The sequence below is a fragment of the Seriola aureovittata genome, chromosome 12 (genome assembly GCF_021018895.1).
Source record: "Seriola aureovittata isolate HTS-2021-v1 ecotype China chromosome 12, ASM2101889v1, whole genome shotgun sequence".
NCBI classification, from domain to species: Eukaryota; Metazoa; Chordata; class Actinopteri; order Carangiformes; family Carangidae; genus Seriola; species Seriola aureovittata.
The window spans coordinates 15,421,992-15,435,272 of NC_079375.1; the positions used below are offsets into that span (position 1 = coordinate 15,421,992).

General features: G+C 42.0%; 1 protein-coding gene across 1 annotated transcript in view; it reads left to right on the forward strand.

Moving 5' to 3' along the window:
- The window catches only part of ptch2 (patched 2), a 31,430-nt gene extending 22,864 nt beyond the window's left edge, over positions 1-8,566 (forward strand). Inside the window, exons 19-23 of the mRNA XM_056392435.1 lie at positions 887-1,024; positions 1,538-1,680; positions 5,048-5,453; positions 5,564-6,137; positions 6,301-8,566. Coding sequence (XP_056248410.1) covers positions 887-1,024; positions 1,538-1,680; positions 5,048-5,453; positions 5,564-6,137; positions 6,301-6,335 — 1,296 coding nt within the window. The 3' untranslated portion in view covers positions 6,336-8,566. The remainder of the gene's footprint in view (positions 1-886; positions 1,025-1,537; positions 1,681-5,047; positions 5,454-5,563; positions 6,138-6,300) is intronic.
- The last annotated feature ends 4,715 nt before the right edge of the window (positions 8,567-13,281 follow it).

The following is a 13,281-nucleotide window of genomic DNA, read 5'->3' on the forward strand; positions in this document are numbered from 1 at the left end:
TGTAGCACAACAACAGTGCCAGTTTCAGTTGGAATGTATTTCATTTAAGCAGCACTGATTGAGACAGCAACACAACCCAATCTCCCAGACACAGAGAGAGAGAGAGAGAGAGAGAGAGAGAGGCACAGCTACATGCATGCATGATTTCCAAGCATCAGCCCTGCCTGTGAAGGTTTCACCCAGCCTGTATGTGGTTGGGCAGTAAAACGGCTTTTATCATTTCCAATTTAACCATGCCCCAGCTCGTAGCCCCTGCTGGGATCAAAAGCTCCCTTTGGCCAGGAACTGTTTTCTCCTCCTTGTTTGCTAAGACTCGTTGTTCTTGTTTGTATTGGGGTTTACAGTAACATCGCACATTTTCTACTCAGACGTTAGTCAACTGAAACACCAAGATACTGCATTGCGAAGATGTTACGTTAAAAAATGTTGTAAAACAATAAAATATGCGTTGCAGGCTGCTCATCATGTGAAAAAAAAAGAGAATTTGTCTTCCACTAACAAATGGAGGTACATACATTTGGTGTGATAGGACTGACAGAGTATCCACACTGTGTTGTCTCAGGCGCTGTCAATCATTACAACCACCTAAAGGAAGGAAGAAGAGTAAGATAAGGAAGGGAGGGGTAGGGGGCTCGTATAGCCTAAGGGTGGGTAATTTGATGCCATGTAGTTGAGAGCCTGAGCACAGGGTCAAACATTGTGTGGGGTGAAGCAGCAAAGGGGCTCAACTCAGTCACTAAAGAAAGACACATTCACTTTTATTGTTTGTTTGTTTTTTTTATGCTTTTATTTTTATTTTACCAATTACTTTGCTTGTTTCCTCATCCTCCTACTGCTTCTCACGTATTGGCAGTTAAAAAAAAACATTTCCATGTCTCCCCTTCAGGTGTTTATCTTGGCCATGATGACGGTGGAGTTGTTTGGCATCATGGGTCTGATCGGCATCAAGCTGAGCGCCATCCCCGTGGTCATCCTGATCGCCTCTGTGGGCATCGGAGTGGAGTTCACCGTTCACATTGCGCTGGTGAGTTAGAGCACGCACATGGAAATACCTACTGTACACAAACATGTGACCACATAAGAATTGCAATATGTATGAAAATCACAAGTATACAGCTAGTTTTATGTGGATTTGCATACCCTAGGGAAGAATTACATTTAACCTGTGATACTGCTTTTTAATAACTGAGTGCATGTACTTTTTCTCTGCACAAGGATTTGTAAACATTTTATAAAAGCAATAGGCTGCAGCTTTTTGCAAAGATCTTTAGTTGCACAGACTCCTGTGGCTTCATGCCTGAAATGGAAAGTGATTAAGGTAAAATAAGTGTGATTAAAGATTTACTAGGGAACTTTTGGCTTCCTGGTTCATGCTGGCAGCTCTCTAGCACAGTGTACTGTCTTGTAGCGTAGTGATCCCCAACAAAACCAAAGACAGGAATCCTGAAGCGTGCCAAGCTCGGCCGCAAGCACAACTTTTGTGTGATCGGCAAGATTTCCAACTCATTTCTCTTCCCCACCTCCCCATCCGCCACAGGGCTTCCTGACAGCAATTGGCAACAGAAACAAGCGCTCGGCGGTGGCTCTGGAGCACATGTTTGCCCCGGTGGTTGACGGAGCGATCTCCACGCTGCTGGGCGTTCTCATGCTGGCAGGGTCAGAGTTTGACTTCATCATGAGGTGAGATGCTTGCGTATGTACGTCTGTTTTTCGTGTGTGTAGCTCTGTATGTATGCATTTGACAAGTTGTGCTGACGTGGTGCTCACGTGTGAGAGAGTGACAGTGCTCGCTTTGGCAGCAGTGGTGTCTACACCCTCCACGGCCCATATGTTACCTTAACAAGGAGCAGTGTTGTTTTGGTTTTACACCACTGGTGTGTGTGTGTGTGTGTGTATGTATGTGTGGAGCCAGTTGTCTAGCCTCACTCAGGGATGGGAGGAAGCCTTCTGGGGGGTCAGGGGTGCATGCAGGTGGAAATGTTATATCCCTATTTATGCACACACACACAGACAGACAGACAGACACACACACACACACACACACACACACACACACACACCCACACCCACAGTGACAAATATGCACCTGGTTCTGTCACTCTGGGCACACACATACACACACATCCGTCTCCCCAAACTCAGAACACAACAAATGGGGAAAACATCAAGGGTGTGTAGCAGCTGCTCGTAAACATGGAAGTGTTCTGCTACCCACTGGGTGGTGTCTCTCTCACACTCGTTCTCACTGATTCTTTCACACAAACACACACGAGGGAATCTGTAAAAATTCCTATCATCCGTTTGGCATTCTCTCCCTCCATGTTAGGTGCCGTAATAAAAAGTGGAGCTAAATTTGAACTGCTCAGTCAGTCAGATGGTGTGTAGCCCACCAACAGATATCACTCCCCTGTGTGTGCGCACGCGTGTGTGTGTGTGCGCGTGCAAGTGTAAACTGTGTATATATGTATATGTGTGTGTGCATGTGTTTTCTACCACTGTTTCATGGTCAGAGTGGAAAAAAAGGCGAATAGCTCGATGTTTTTCAGCCGAATGTGGTCTCGGCCCAAACCCGAAACCACAACCTTGAGCTCACAGACTGCAACAGGCCTCCATGACATAAAAAGCTGAGTTTTTCTGCAGAAACAGAGACAGAGGCAGAGAGAGGAGGAGAAGCACTCTGAGGCTGGCTTCCTCGCAGGCATATGAAGTCCTGGTGGGTGGGTAGATGATTATTAGATGAATGGATCCTCCACAATGTTGGATTGGAAAGATAAAGAGGTGTAAATATGTAGGGGTAGAGAAAAACTGAGAACTAAGAGGAAGTTGGATTGGGATTAAGGGAGTCATTAGAGAGCATTTTCAGCATCTTGTTTTTCTTCCATTCTCCCATGGTTGTGAGAGAGATCATTTTCAGAGAGCAGGGTGAGAAAGAGACAGAGGGGTCTAGTATCTCTGTTGGAGGTCTTGTTTAGCTGTAGCTGTAGCTGTGGTCGGGTGAATGGGGCAAGCCAGAGCTGGCTAGCTGGGGAGTAGCATAAATATACTGCTGTAAACATCTCCTGGCCTTGTAATGCACTGAATAAACAGCAAGACTAATTCAGCTCTGCTCAGAGTCCTCTCTCACACACATACACTTGCGCAGCATGCATTGCACACACATGCGGGCCGCACATGCGTGCGCATACAGACACACGCGCACTCACACACACAGGAAAAATACACATATGTACAGGCATGTAAACACTTACGCTCTCTTACTCACACACTCATACACACATGACTCCCCAGGCCCTGACAACGAATGGAAAAGATTACAGTTTATATAAACAACAGAATTCCTAACAGTGAGACGCTGTTGGAGGTCCCACCAAAGTCTCACTCTCTCTCTTTCTGTCTCACTCTTCCCTTGTTTTTTTTTTTTGTTTTTTTTTTTTCCTTCATGTACAGGAGTTAAAAGTGTAGTTTTGAGTAAAATAGAGTCCAATTCTGCGCCATGAAAACAAAGATGACCTGTTTGTGATTTCAGCGCCTGCTTGTGAACGTGCTTCAGTTCGATGATGCGCGCCAATTCAATATCTGTGTGTGGTTTAAATACAGCCATGGTTGGAGCAGACTGTAAGAAACTGAAAATATCTCCCTGAGGTGTTTTGTCAAAGCTGGTTAAGATGACATGCGCTATGCTTCTGATGAAGGAGTAAAACAAGGACAGCGGTTAAAGAGGGAAGGGGAAAACATGTTAGAAAGAGCGGTGGGCTGAAATTGGTGCAAAGGGTTGTGAAATCACACCCAATACGCAATCCATGAACTTTTTCCTGAGGAGTGACCTGTGTCAAGTGAAGTAGTAGTAATAATTGTAGTAGTCGTCCATTCAGAGGAGAAGAGCATGTTTCCAGAACACTCCGCAGCTATTATCCCTGTCCTTGTTTGCTTTTCTTTTTTTTTTTCATTCCAACAATCATTTTTTCCCCCCCTTCCTCTTTCTTTTTACCTCTTTAAGTCTGGCTGGTGGTTAGCATCTCACTGTCTCTCGCTTTCTGCTTTCTGTTAGTGTTTAAGTGGAGTCCTCTCTAATTTTCTTGGGGAGCGCTTTCTTGTGGCCTGCCTCCACCCCTGGCCTCCTCAGAGCTCCACTGAGATGCACGCACACACACACAAAAAAAAAAAAAAAAAAAAACGCACACACACATACGCACACAGTGTGAGTGAAAAACAGAGCGAGAGAAAGTCTTGTAGCAGCAGCAGTGGAGGCATCAAAGCATGTTTTAGTTGGACTGAGTGGGGAATCAGATTTGCACCCTCCCCCCCATTGCCTTTGATACACAAACACTGGGCTTTCCCTGACTTCTTCCCCTGAGCTACTTCCCTTCCTCATGTGCCAACTATGTGTGTGTTTGGAATTGTGCACGCGCATCCTTGTGTGTGCATGTGTGCTCTTGTCCATATCGAACATCAGGACACCGTGGTCTGCGGTCTTGTCCCCATTTTTTTTGGGTCACATTTTGAGAAAAATTAAACAACAACAAAAAAATGTCAGAGATTAAATGTTTTCCACTTTGTGTAAAAGTGTCCTGCGTTTTGCTGAGACACTTAATCCATCTGAGTTTGAACCAAATCCCCAAAAACTTCAAGATTCAAAAGAAAACAAGATTTAATGGATTGTGGCTCTGTGTGACTGTGAGTATGTGCACATTATGCACTTTCTGATGCATGTGTCTGTGCAATCCAGCTGATGCAGGCAGTAGGCCGGAAGAGGAGGGTAGGCAGACCTGTTCAGTGTAAACACAGAGGTGCTTTGGTATTGCCTGACCTCAACTAAACCGAGTTAACAATTAGCAGCTGCTGCTACTAACAAGAAAGGTGTGGTCGCTCTCATTGATCTTTCTTGCCATATTTCACCTTCACTTGTTGTTTCAGCGAGGTAAACGGAGGTTACAAGATGCTCCCAGCGAGTTTTAATCTGAAACCGGTTCTTTCTAGTGCTAAATGTGGCTTTTTAGGTTCAAGTTCAAACTAACATCCCTCATCTCTCTCTCTCTCTCCCTTTCAGGTATTTCTTTGCTGTGTTGGCCATCCTGACTGTGTTGGGGATGCTGAATGGCTTAGTTCTCCTGCCAGTCCTCCTCTCCATGATGGGGCCTCCAGCTGAGGTCACCCCTGTTGACAATGCCAGCCGCCTGCCCACGCCTTCCCCCGAGCCCCCACTCCCCCCACCCATGACCCACCATGGGTACTACACGGGGCACCACAACCCAAGGTCATCTCATCAACAAGCGTTTTCGGAATCGTCTGACTCGGAGTATTACTCTGAGATGACCACCACGTCAGGGATCGGGGAGGAGGATTATAAGTACTGTGACCGGAGCGCGTACATTACATCGCACACCAGCGTTCCACCTGCTACATCTCACATCCTGCTGGAAGCCAGCAAGAACCCCAGCTTCCCCAAGCTCACGGTACGTTGCATGACCACACAGATAAGATAGGAGCCCCTCTTGTGTGATGAAGTGATCTTCAAATGAATGTGTTTCTCTCAAAGTAAATTGTGAACATGTGTTTGTTGTAGGTGGTGAAGCCATTCAAAGAAAATACAACAGGCACCGGTGGGAGGATAGAGCCGATAAATGAATCTTCACACAATGCACAGTCACCTCTCAGCTCCCAGGTTACATGCTGGGATGGAAACAAGCGGGAGCAGCAGCAGGGCCTCCACAGGCTCCAGGCTCAGCCCAGCCAACACTTACCCAGCGACAGAGCTCACTTCCCTGGGAGGACTTGTCAAAGCGGCCCCAGGCTTCAGAACGGCAGAGGGCCTCAGCCAAACAGGACTAAAGGGGCAAGCTATAGCAATAGCACCTCCGCCCTGCCACCACAACAAGGATCAACTGGGGGGCCTGTTACCATGGTTACAGCCACAGCCTCCGTGACGGTGGCTGTGCATCCAACCTTGCCAGGGGCGGCGTACCAGGGCTACATGCATGAAGGTTTTGACACGGACAGTGAGTCGGACTGTTTTGAGGCTGCTAAGAGGACTTGTGGTGACAAAACAAACTTTTCTTCATGTAAGAGAGACTCTCTAGAGATCCAGGACTTGGAAGCAACACAGTGCCAGACAGAACATCAGTTCGGCAAGACACAAGGTGAGTCAGCAATTTGTCAGTATTAGGTTAACCCGACTTGTAATCTTCTAAACACGCATTTTGAGAGCTTAACATTGAACATTTATAGCCTTAATTTCTCCTTGTTTGGTGCCAGGTTATCATTGTCTAATTCTTCTCTCTCCTCTCTGTTTGTCTGCTGCAGGTGGGTTGAGGATCCAAGCAGCCAAAGATTGCTAGACTCTCTCACACACTGTGCCTTCTCTCTTCAAGTCTCTGGCCGCTTCCCAGAGCACCTTGACGCCCCGCGTGGCGTCACATCACGGCTTGAACTCTCAACTGTACATAGACTTCACACAAAAAAAGGAGAGGATTTATTTCAAGGACATAATAAGAAAAAAAAAAAGACTTGTTTTAAGAATTATATAAATCTATGAGTATATATTTTAATACTAAAAAAGAGGGAAGCTATTTAAAAGAGTACTGTATAACTTGGGTATACTCTTGTGTAAAAGTTCAGATGTAAAAGATTATTTTTTTGTGTGGTCGGTTGATTTTTTTTTTCCCTCCACAGTGTATAGAATAAGAAATGTGCTATATGTAAAAAGTGTCCACAGAAAGTGAGATGTTATTAAGATATTAGGCTATTGAACATACATGGTCAGTGTTTATTTCTATTTGTATTGTTATGTTTTTTTTGTTTTGTTTTTTTTTGTTTTTTTTTTGCTGCTACACTTCAAAATAATTTTAAGTGATTTGCCTTAAAAAATGCAGTACCCCCCTCTTCTCCTTGCTCTAGTCAGTATACTTTCTACACAGTGTTATACTGTGAGATACTCTACGTCTGACACACTCTCTCTTGTGTTTTAAGTATAGATATTCTCTGTCACAGTGTGCACTGTAAAAAAAAAAAAAAAAGCAGAGAATTACACAGCAGATACTGTTTTCTTGACAGTAGTAACCGCCGTGCCTTCAGTATATCCCCTTGCCTTGTTATCACAGCAGTCAGAGCTCAGTATTATGTTCATGCTTTAGTGTAAATACAGTATGTTTTACCTGTTTCGTCTTAGTCTCGTCCAGACACAGAATGTTTGTCAAGAAGCAGTAATAGATGGATGTTTGTCAGTTATCACCATCATCTGTCCATCTGTCTGTCAACATGCTGACAGGGTCACATCTAATTCATATTTCGTATTTCATGTTCAATCTCTGTCTGGGTGTCCCAATGTACTCTGCAGTTTAAAACTACTTGAAGGAGCTGTGATAAGATTTTTTTTTTTCTTCTGCAGTTTTTGTAAGCTCTACAGTGGGTGAAGTTCACATTTGTGACAAAAAGTGTTGTTCACCTCCTTGTATTATTTTGAAAGGGAATTATAAAAATCCAATGCAAAGGGAGTGATTTTATTTTATTATTATTATTTTCTCCTTTTTTCTTTGCTGGCTGCTTTAGGGTTGGAACACACTCATGTTGTTGTGACCCTGTGCAATTATTGCGTTGCGTAAACTGGTTCAGTCTTTTTAATGCTTCAACCTGCTCTGACTCACTTTCTCATGTCTCACTCTTCTTCTTAATGCAAACCTCATGTATGCCACATTGTTCTCTCATTCTTAGGATTGTCATTTCATTTGCTTTACAAAGTTTCTGTTGTTGTTATTATTGTTGTTCAGTATTGGTCTCATCACTGCCAGGTTAAATTGCAGGGAAAAACTTGCCAATCTATGTGTTTCATGTCATTTTTTTTAAGTGGCAGCTTCGGTTTATTTTGTAAATATGAAAGAAGAGTTAAGTAGCTACTGTGCAGTTGTGAATAATTAAGCAAAACGGGAAAAGCACCATTTACAGTTGGATCAGACCGTAGAGAGCCAGGAGGTGTTGTCAGACAGTGGTGAGGAGTTTATAGTGAGGGGGGTTGGGGGGGTTGGGGGGGGGGGGCTCCTGCATTAGTTTGTAGTTTATTTCAAAAAATTGTTAATTTCATGCCATATAAATTATTTATATTAAAAATTTATTTTTGTAGTTTGTACAGATGTTAGTATCTAGACTGAAGTTCTATTTTTAAAGAGTAAATATATATTATATATAAATATATCTATTTGTTGCTGAGTTTGTTTTTGTTTTGTTGTTTTGTTTTGTTTGCATTTTTGGATGGGGGGGGTTATGGGAGGGAGGGGTTGACAACACTTTAGAGCAGAGGCCTTTTTTTTTGTTTGTTTTTTTGTGGAGCAAAGGGGGAAGTGGGAGGACCATGAAGGAGAAGGTGTGTAGGAATGTGTCACTGTTACACCTTGTTTTTAAGTTTCCTCTTGGCCCTTCTTCATTGTCATTGTTTTTTTTTTTTTTTAATGTTCTTGTCCATGTCTAAAACACTGTGACTTCTGAAAACTATGCTCAAGAAAACCCTTGCGTGACCGTTATGTTCCCTCACCTGCTATAGAAATTTAACTAACAAAATAAATTGAATGAAAAAGTGTTTCTTTGGTCTTTGCCAGTCTTTTGTAGTGTGTTTGTGTGTGTTTGTCTGTGACCCTGCAAAGAGATAAAGGGTCAATACTGTTATCACAAACACAGATGAGCTAAATCTGGCTATTTGCTGGTTAAATATACTCTTTAAATAGACTCTTTAAATAGGCCTACTGGCTTATCAAGGTGCATTGTTGAGGTGTCAAACAAAAGGTTTGATGTCATTGCGTTTATATTAACCAAAAGTGTCCATATATTTACTGCAAGTGAATATACTGTATATTTTAGGCCTAAACCTCATTGAAACAATGAAATCTCTTATTAAGGTTTTGCAGACTCAAATAGCTTTTATTCAAGAAAGGTTACACAAGACAACACAATAAATGTTCATGTTTAATGTTCATTATTGTTGTATTATTGCACCAGTAAAAACTGAATAGTGTATTCTCACTAGGAAAGCAGCAGGGTATGTCCAATTATTATAATTTCATTTAATTAAATATCAGTTTACACTGATATATGTCATCTGTTCCATCATGATTATAATTAAACACACAATAGGAAACAAGATATCCAACTCTTAACCAAAAGTATGAAAAAAAAGGATACATGGACGCAACAGCTGCTGTCATTGTGTCTCTAGATGATGAATATTGCAATAAATGCTAGTTACAAAACAAAAAAAAAATTCTGAAAAGCCAAAGACCACAAAAATCTCCTGATACATAAAAACAGTTTTAGAATATGGACCCGAGACTCAGTCATATGCAACTCATTACCTTATAAGTTACTGTGCAATGCCTGGCTCATTGTTTGTACATCAGCCATAACTGAAACTGTAGATTTTATGAATAAGGCTTAATCATTTCACATGCAAACTGTTTCAACATGTCTCTGCACCAAATATGACGGTGTCAGTTTCTCCATCCATCCACAACTTTTCTCCAGATGAATAAATCTTGACAGCTGCTATGGAAGTCTTGCATGGTCCCCAGAGGAGGAGCCCGAAGGGATTTTGTCTTGTGCAACCAATTGGCTCTTCAACAGTACTTACATGACAAGTTATCTTAATACATAATGATTAGTTGAATGGCCATGAAGTTTTGTTTTGTATATTCATGGTCACCAAAAGATGAACCATTTCCATTTTGGGCACTCTCTGACATTTACTGTAGCGCCACCCTCGAGACGAAATGTTAACTCCACACACAGGGTTTTTCATAATAATCACATGCGAATAAAAGGCAGATTAGATGAGGGCTTTCGTGCTGCCTAAAAATTTAGTGACTCCATCCGAGCATAAACTTCACATTTTCACCCCGACCACTGTTCTTATGTCTCTGTGAATGCCAAAATGTGTTGTTGGTTGTTAAGCAATTTTGTATTGTGCAGCAGGAGACCATATACACATATATAGTTATGAGATAAAACTCAGTATCAGCTTAACACCCAGAGAAGCCAGTTTCATTGACCTAAAACATATTCATTATAAATAATAAAGACAGAACATAATTAAGATAGTTTCATTGTTATTTCATTGCGCCTGAGGTGAGTGTTTTCATATTGTGCAAGCATTACATTACACTCTGCTTCCTGTCAGTCACCTGACACCCACAGAGAGACCAGCAAGCCTCACTAAGGAAATAATCCCTGAAAATGTGTTGCTTTTATTGTCATATCCATGGCTGTTTGTTGGCGTGTGTCCTTTTATCGAAACACATTTGGCTGTATGTGTTTTCCTACTGTTTGGATCCATCAATGACTTCATAGTGAAAAGCACTGAACTGGAGCATTGAACCACATGTAAAGTGCCTGGGATCACTGGCTTCCTGGATCATTGTTGTGACTTGTCTGTCTAAATCTCCACCATTGTGAAAGTGCGCACACACACAGACACACACACACACACACAAACACGCACTTGCACACACATGCACACACGCACACACACAGCCACAAAAATATCATAATATGCACATATGCACTGCACATTCTTAAAAACCCAAACACAAAACAAGCTACATACTCATACTAGTACACCCCCCTTGGCTCCTCATACGCAAATATACAAACATGTACACACACACACACACACACACACACACACACAGTGGCCCACCTGTGTAGATGAAAGGTAGATGCTGTAAATTCCTTCGCTTCCCACACAACAGCTCCTCATTTGTCAGACCAAGCAAAGCAGCCCATGTCTGAATCTGATACCTCAGTCTTTTGAAGTTACTGTCATGCTAGTCCACCTCTAAACCAAACCTCACACACACACGCACACACACACATACACACACGCACCTGCACGCACATATATTGTCAAGAAGTCCCTATCCAGGAGTCACATGATCACACCAGTAGGTATGGAGGATAACTCAAGCACTCCTGCCTGGAAAGGAACCGCCTTCCTCAGGTGCAACCACTTCAGCAAGATGAAGGATTATATATACTTTCTTCTTCCTTTTTTCTTTCTTTATTTGACCTCAGACATAGCGTGTGTAAGTGAGTTACCTTATTCAATATTCAATTCACCCATTATGGCACACAATTCACTGTTGAAATTTGATTTCATGTTACTAATTTTGTAAACAGTGCTGGCCAGTTGAAGGTCACTAGGAACAAATTTGCCCCTGTAGTGATGTCATCCCAGGAGCACATGTTGTATTTTGTTACAGCTCAGTGACAAGAAAATGAAAACATGCTGTCCAGTTATGGGTCATAGCATGCATTTGGTAGAAATCGGGTAAACAACTCTTTAGACTAATTTTCACAGCTATGAAAAAGTAGTACTTGGAAAGTAACTGAGGAGCATGTCTTTGTCATATAAAAAAATGCAACATTCACTCAAAAAAGGCGGCTTCACTAAGGTGTGTCTTGCTAATCACCAAACCACTGTACCACATCTTTATAGTTAAAATACTTGTTGCATTTTATGTGTTTTGTTATACAAAAACATTTTAATTAAAGAGTACACTGAGGCAAGACATAAAAAATCTAAAGCACCCATTCATTTCCTTCTAAATGTCCCAGAAAGAGATTAATGAAATAATCAAGTTCAAATGTGATGACACAGGCTGGTTTCAATATACTACACGCACGCACGCACACACACGTAACTCTGGGATCAGTGAGTTTCCCACAAGCATAAGAGATGACTTTACGGTTTTTATGGAGTTGTTTGGGATATTCAGGTATAGGACAATAAGATGATGTAAAGAGGACTGAGACCACATTTTAAACATAAAAACTGGTTGGGTGGGTTGATGTGCGTAGAAGTGAATAAATGACACTGACTTAACAATAGCAAAGTAATCTATTTGAAAATTTGTGTGAGGCTGTTGAGCTTCTTGTTCCCCCTGTGCAGAGACTGTCTGGCACAGTTGGAAATATAATACATATTCTGTCATCACATGATTCCTAGTGCGTTTTTATGACTGTTATGTCATGTTGCGATGCTCACAAGGTTTGTCACTCGCCATCTGAATTCGCGCAGTTAATTAATTTTGTGTGAAATGGTTTTGATTGCATTATTACAATCTGTGGAATCAGTTTCCAGCTGGGCAGAACAAAGACATACTGATGTCAAAGGCTAGGACACTGTTAACATCTATACCCGTTTTTACAGTAAAATTACCTTTACCAAATGTGTTTTCTATCTTGGCTTTGTTTTCCCTCTCTTTTGCTCTTATCTGTCATCTTTACCATCAGCACAATGATTGCTAAAACACCTCAGCCAAGAAATACAATTAGTGATGTGGTTTAATGGTTGCAATTTATGATTTTCATGACTCTCTTTTGATAATCATCAAGAAACATGCAAATTGTTGCTTATTCTGTTTGACTGTGTTGTTGTACTTTAGACCCACTCCCTAAACCTTTCAAAGACAGATTCTCAAACACATCTTTCAAGTGTGAAACTAGGATAATACGGAGAAAAAGTGAAATATGTTTTATATTTAGTGTATGCATACGTACTTGTGAAGGGATGCAGGCATGATGAGGGGACACTATTAGAGGATGATATAAATCATAGAATCAGCTTTGAACATATGACTTTAAAGCTGTTTGTAAGTTCTCTCTGCCGGCCAACGTGGTTTCTTGCCTGAAGCGGGTGGTGGTGAACGTTGCTTGACGAGAGCTTCGCCCATCATTGCATTTACAATACAAGAGATTATAGTAAGCCTAAATAAGCTAACTTTCTCTTTCAACTTCCGGAGACAGCTCTTGGTGAGTAAAGGAACGAAGTTTGATGCTGAGCTCGCAATATTTCTCCTGGGCTGGTAAGGAAACAGCTGCTAATGCTAACACGGGCTATGGCTATATAGCAACAGCAAAACTTACAAATAGTTCCTTTAAACCTCCTACGTGTGCTTGTACACAGTGATACAAGGACATTGTCTGTAACAGTGGTAAAAAGAAAAAAAGAAAAAAGCTTGTTCCCTCTTCTGTGTGTCTGAGTGCAGTGTGTGGGCCCAGATAGCAGCTGATAGTCCAGATAACACCATCTCCCAGTGCCAACTCCTGACCTGTGTGTGAAGGTGAGATCAATGGAGGAAAAGAAAACACAATGAAGGAACAAAAGACTGAACTCGTGATCTGGTGATGCTGGTGTGTGTGTGTGTGTGTGTGTGTGTGTGTGTGTGTGTGTGTGTGTGTGTGTGTGTGTGTGTGTGCGCGCACGCGTGCGCGCTGCTTGGGTGGCCTGAGGATGAGCGGCCA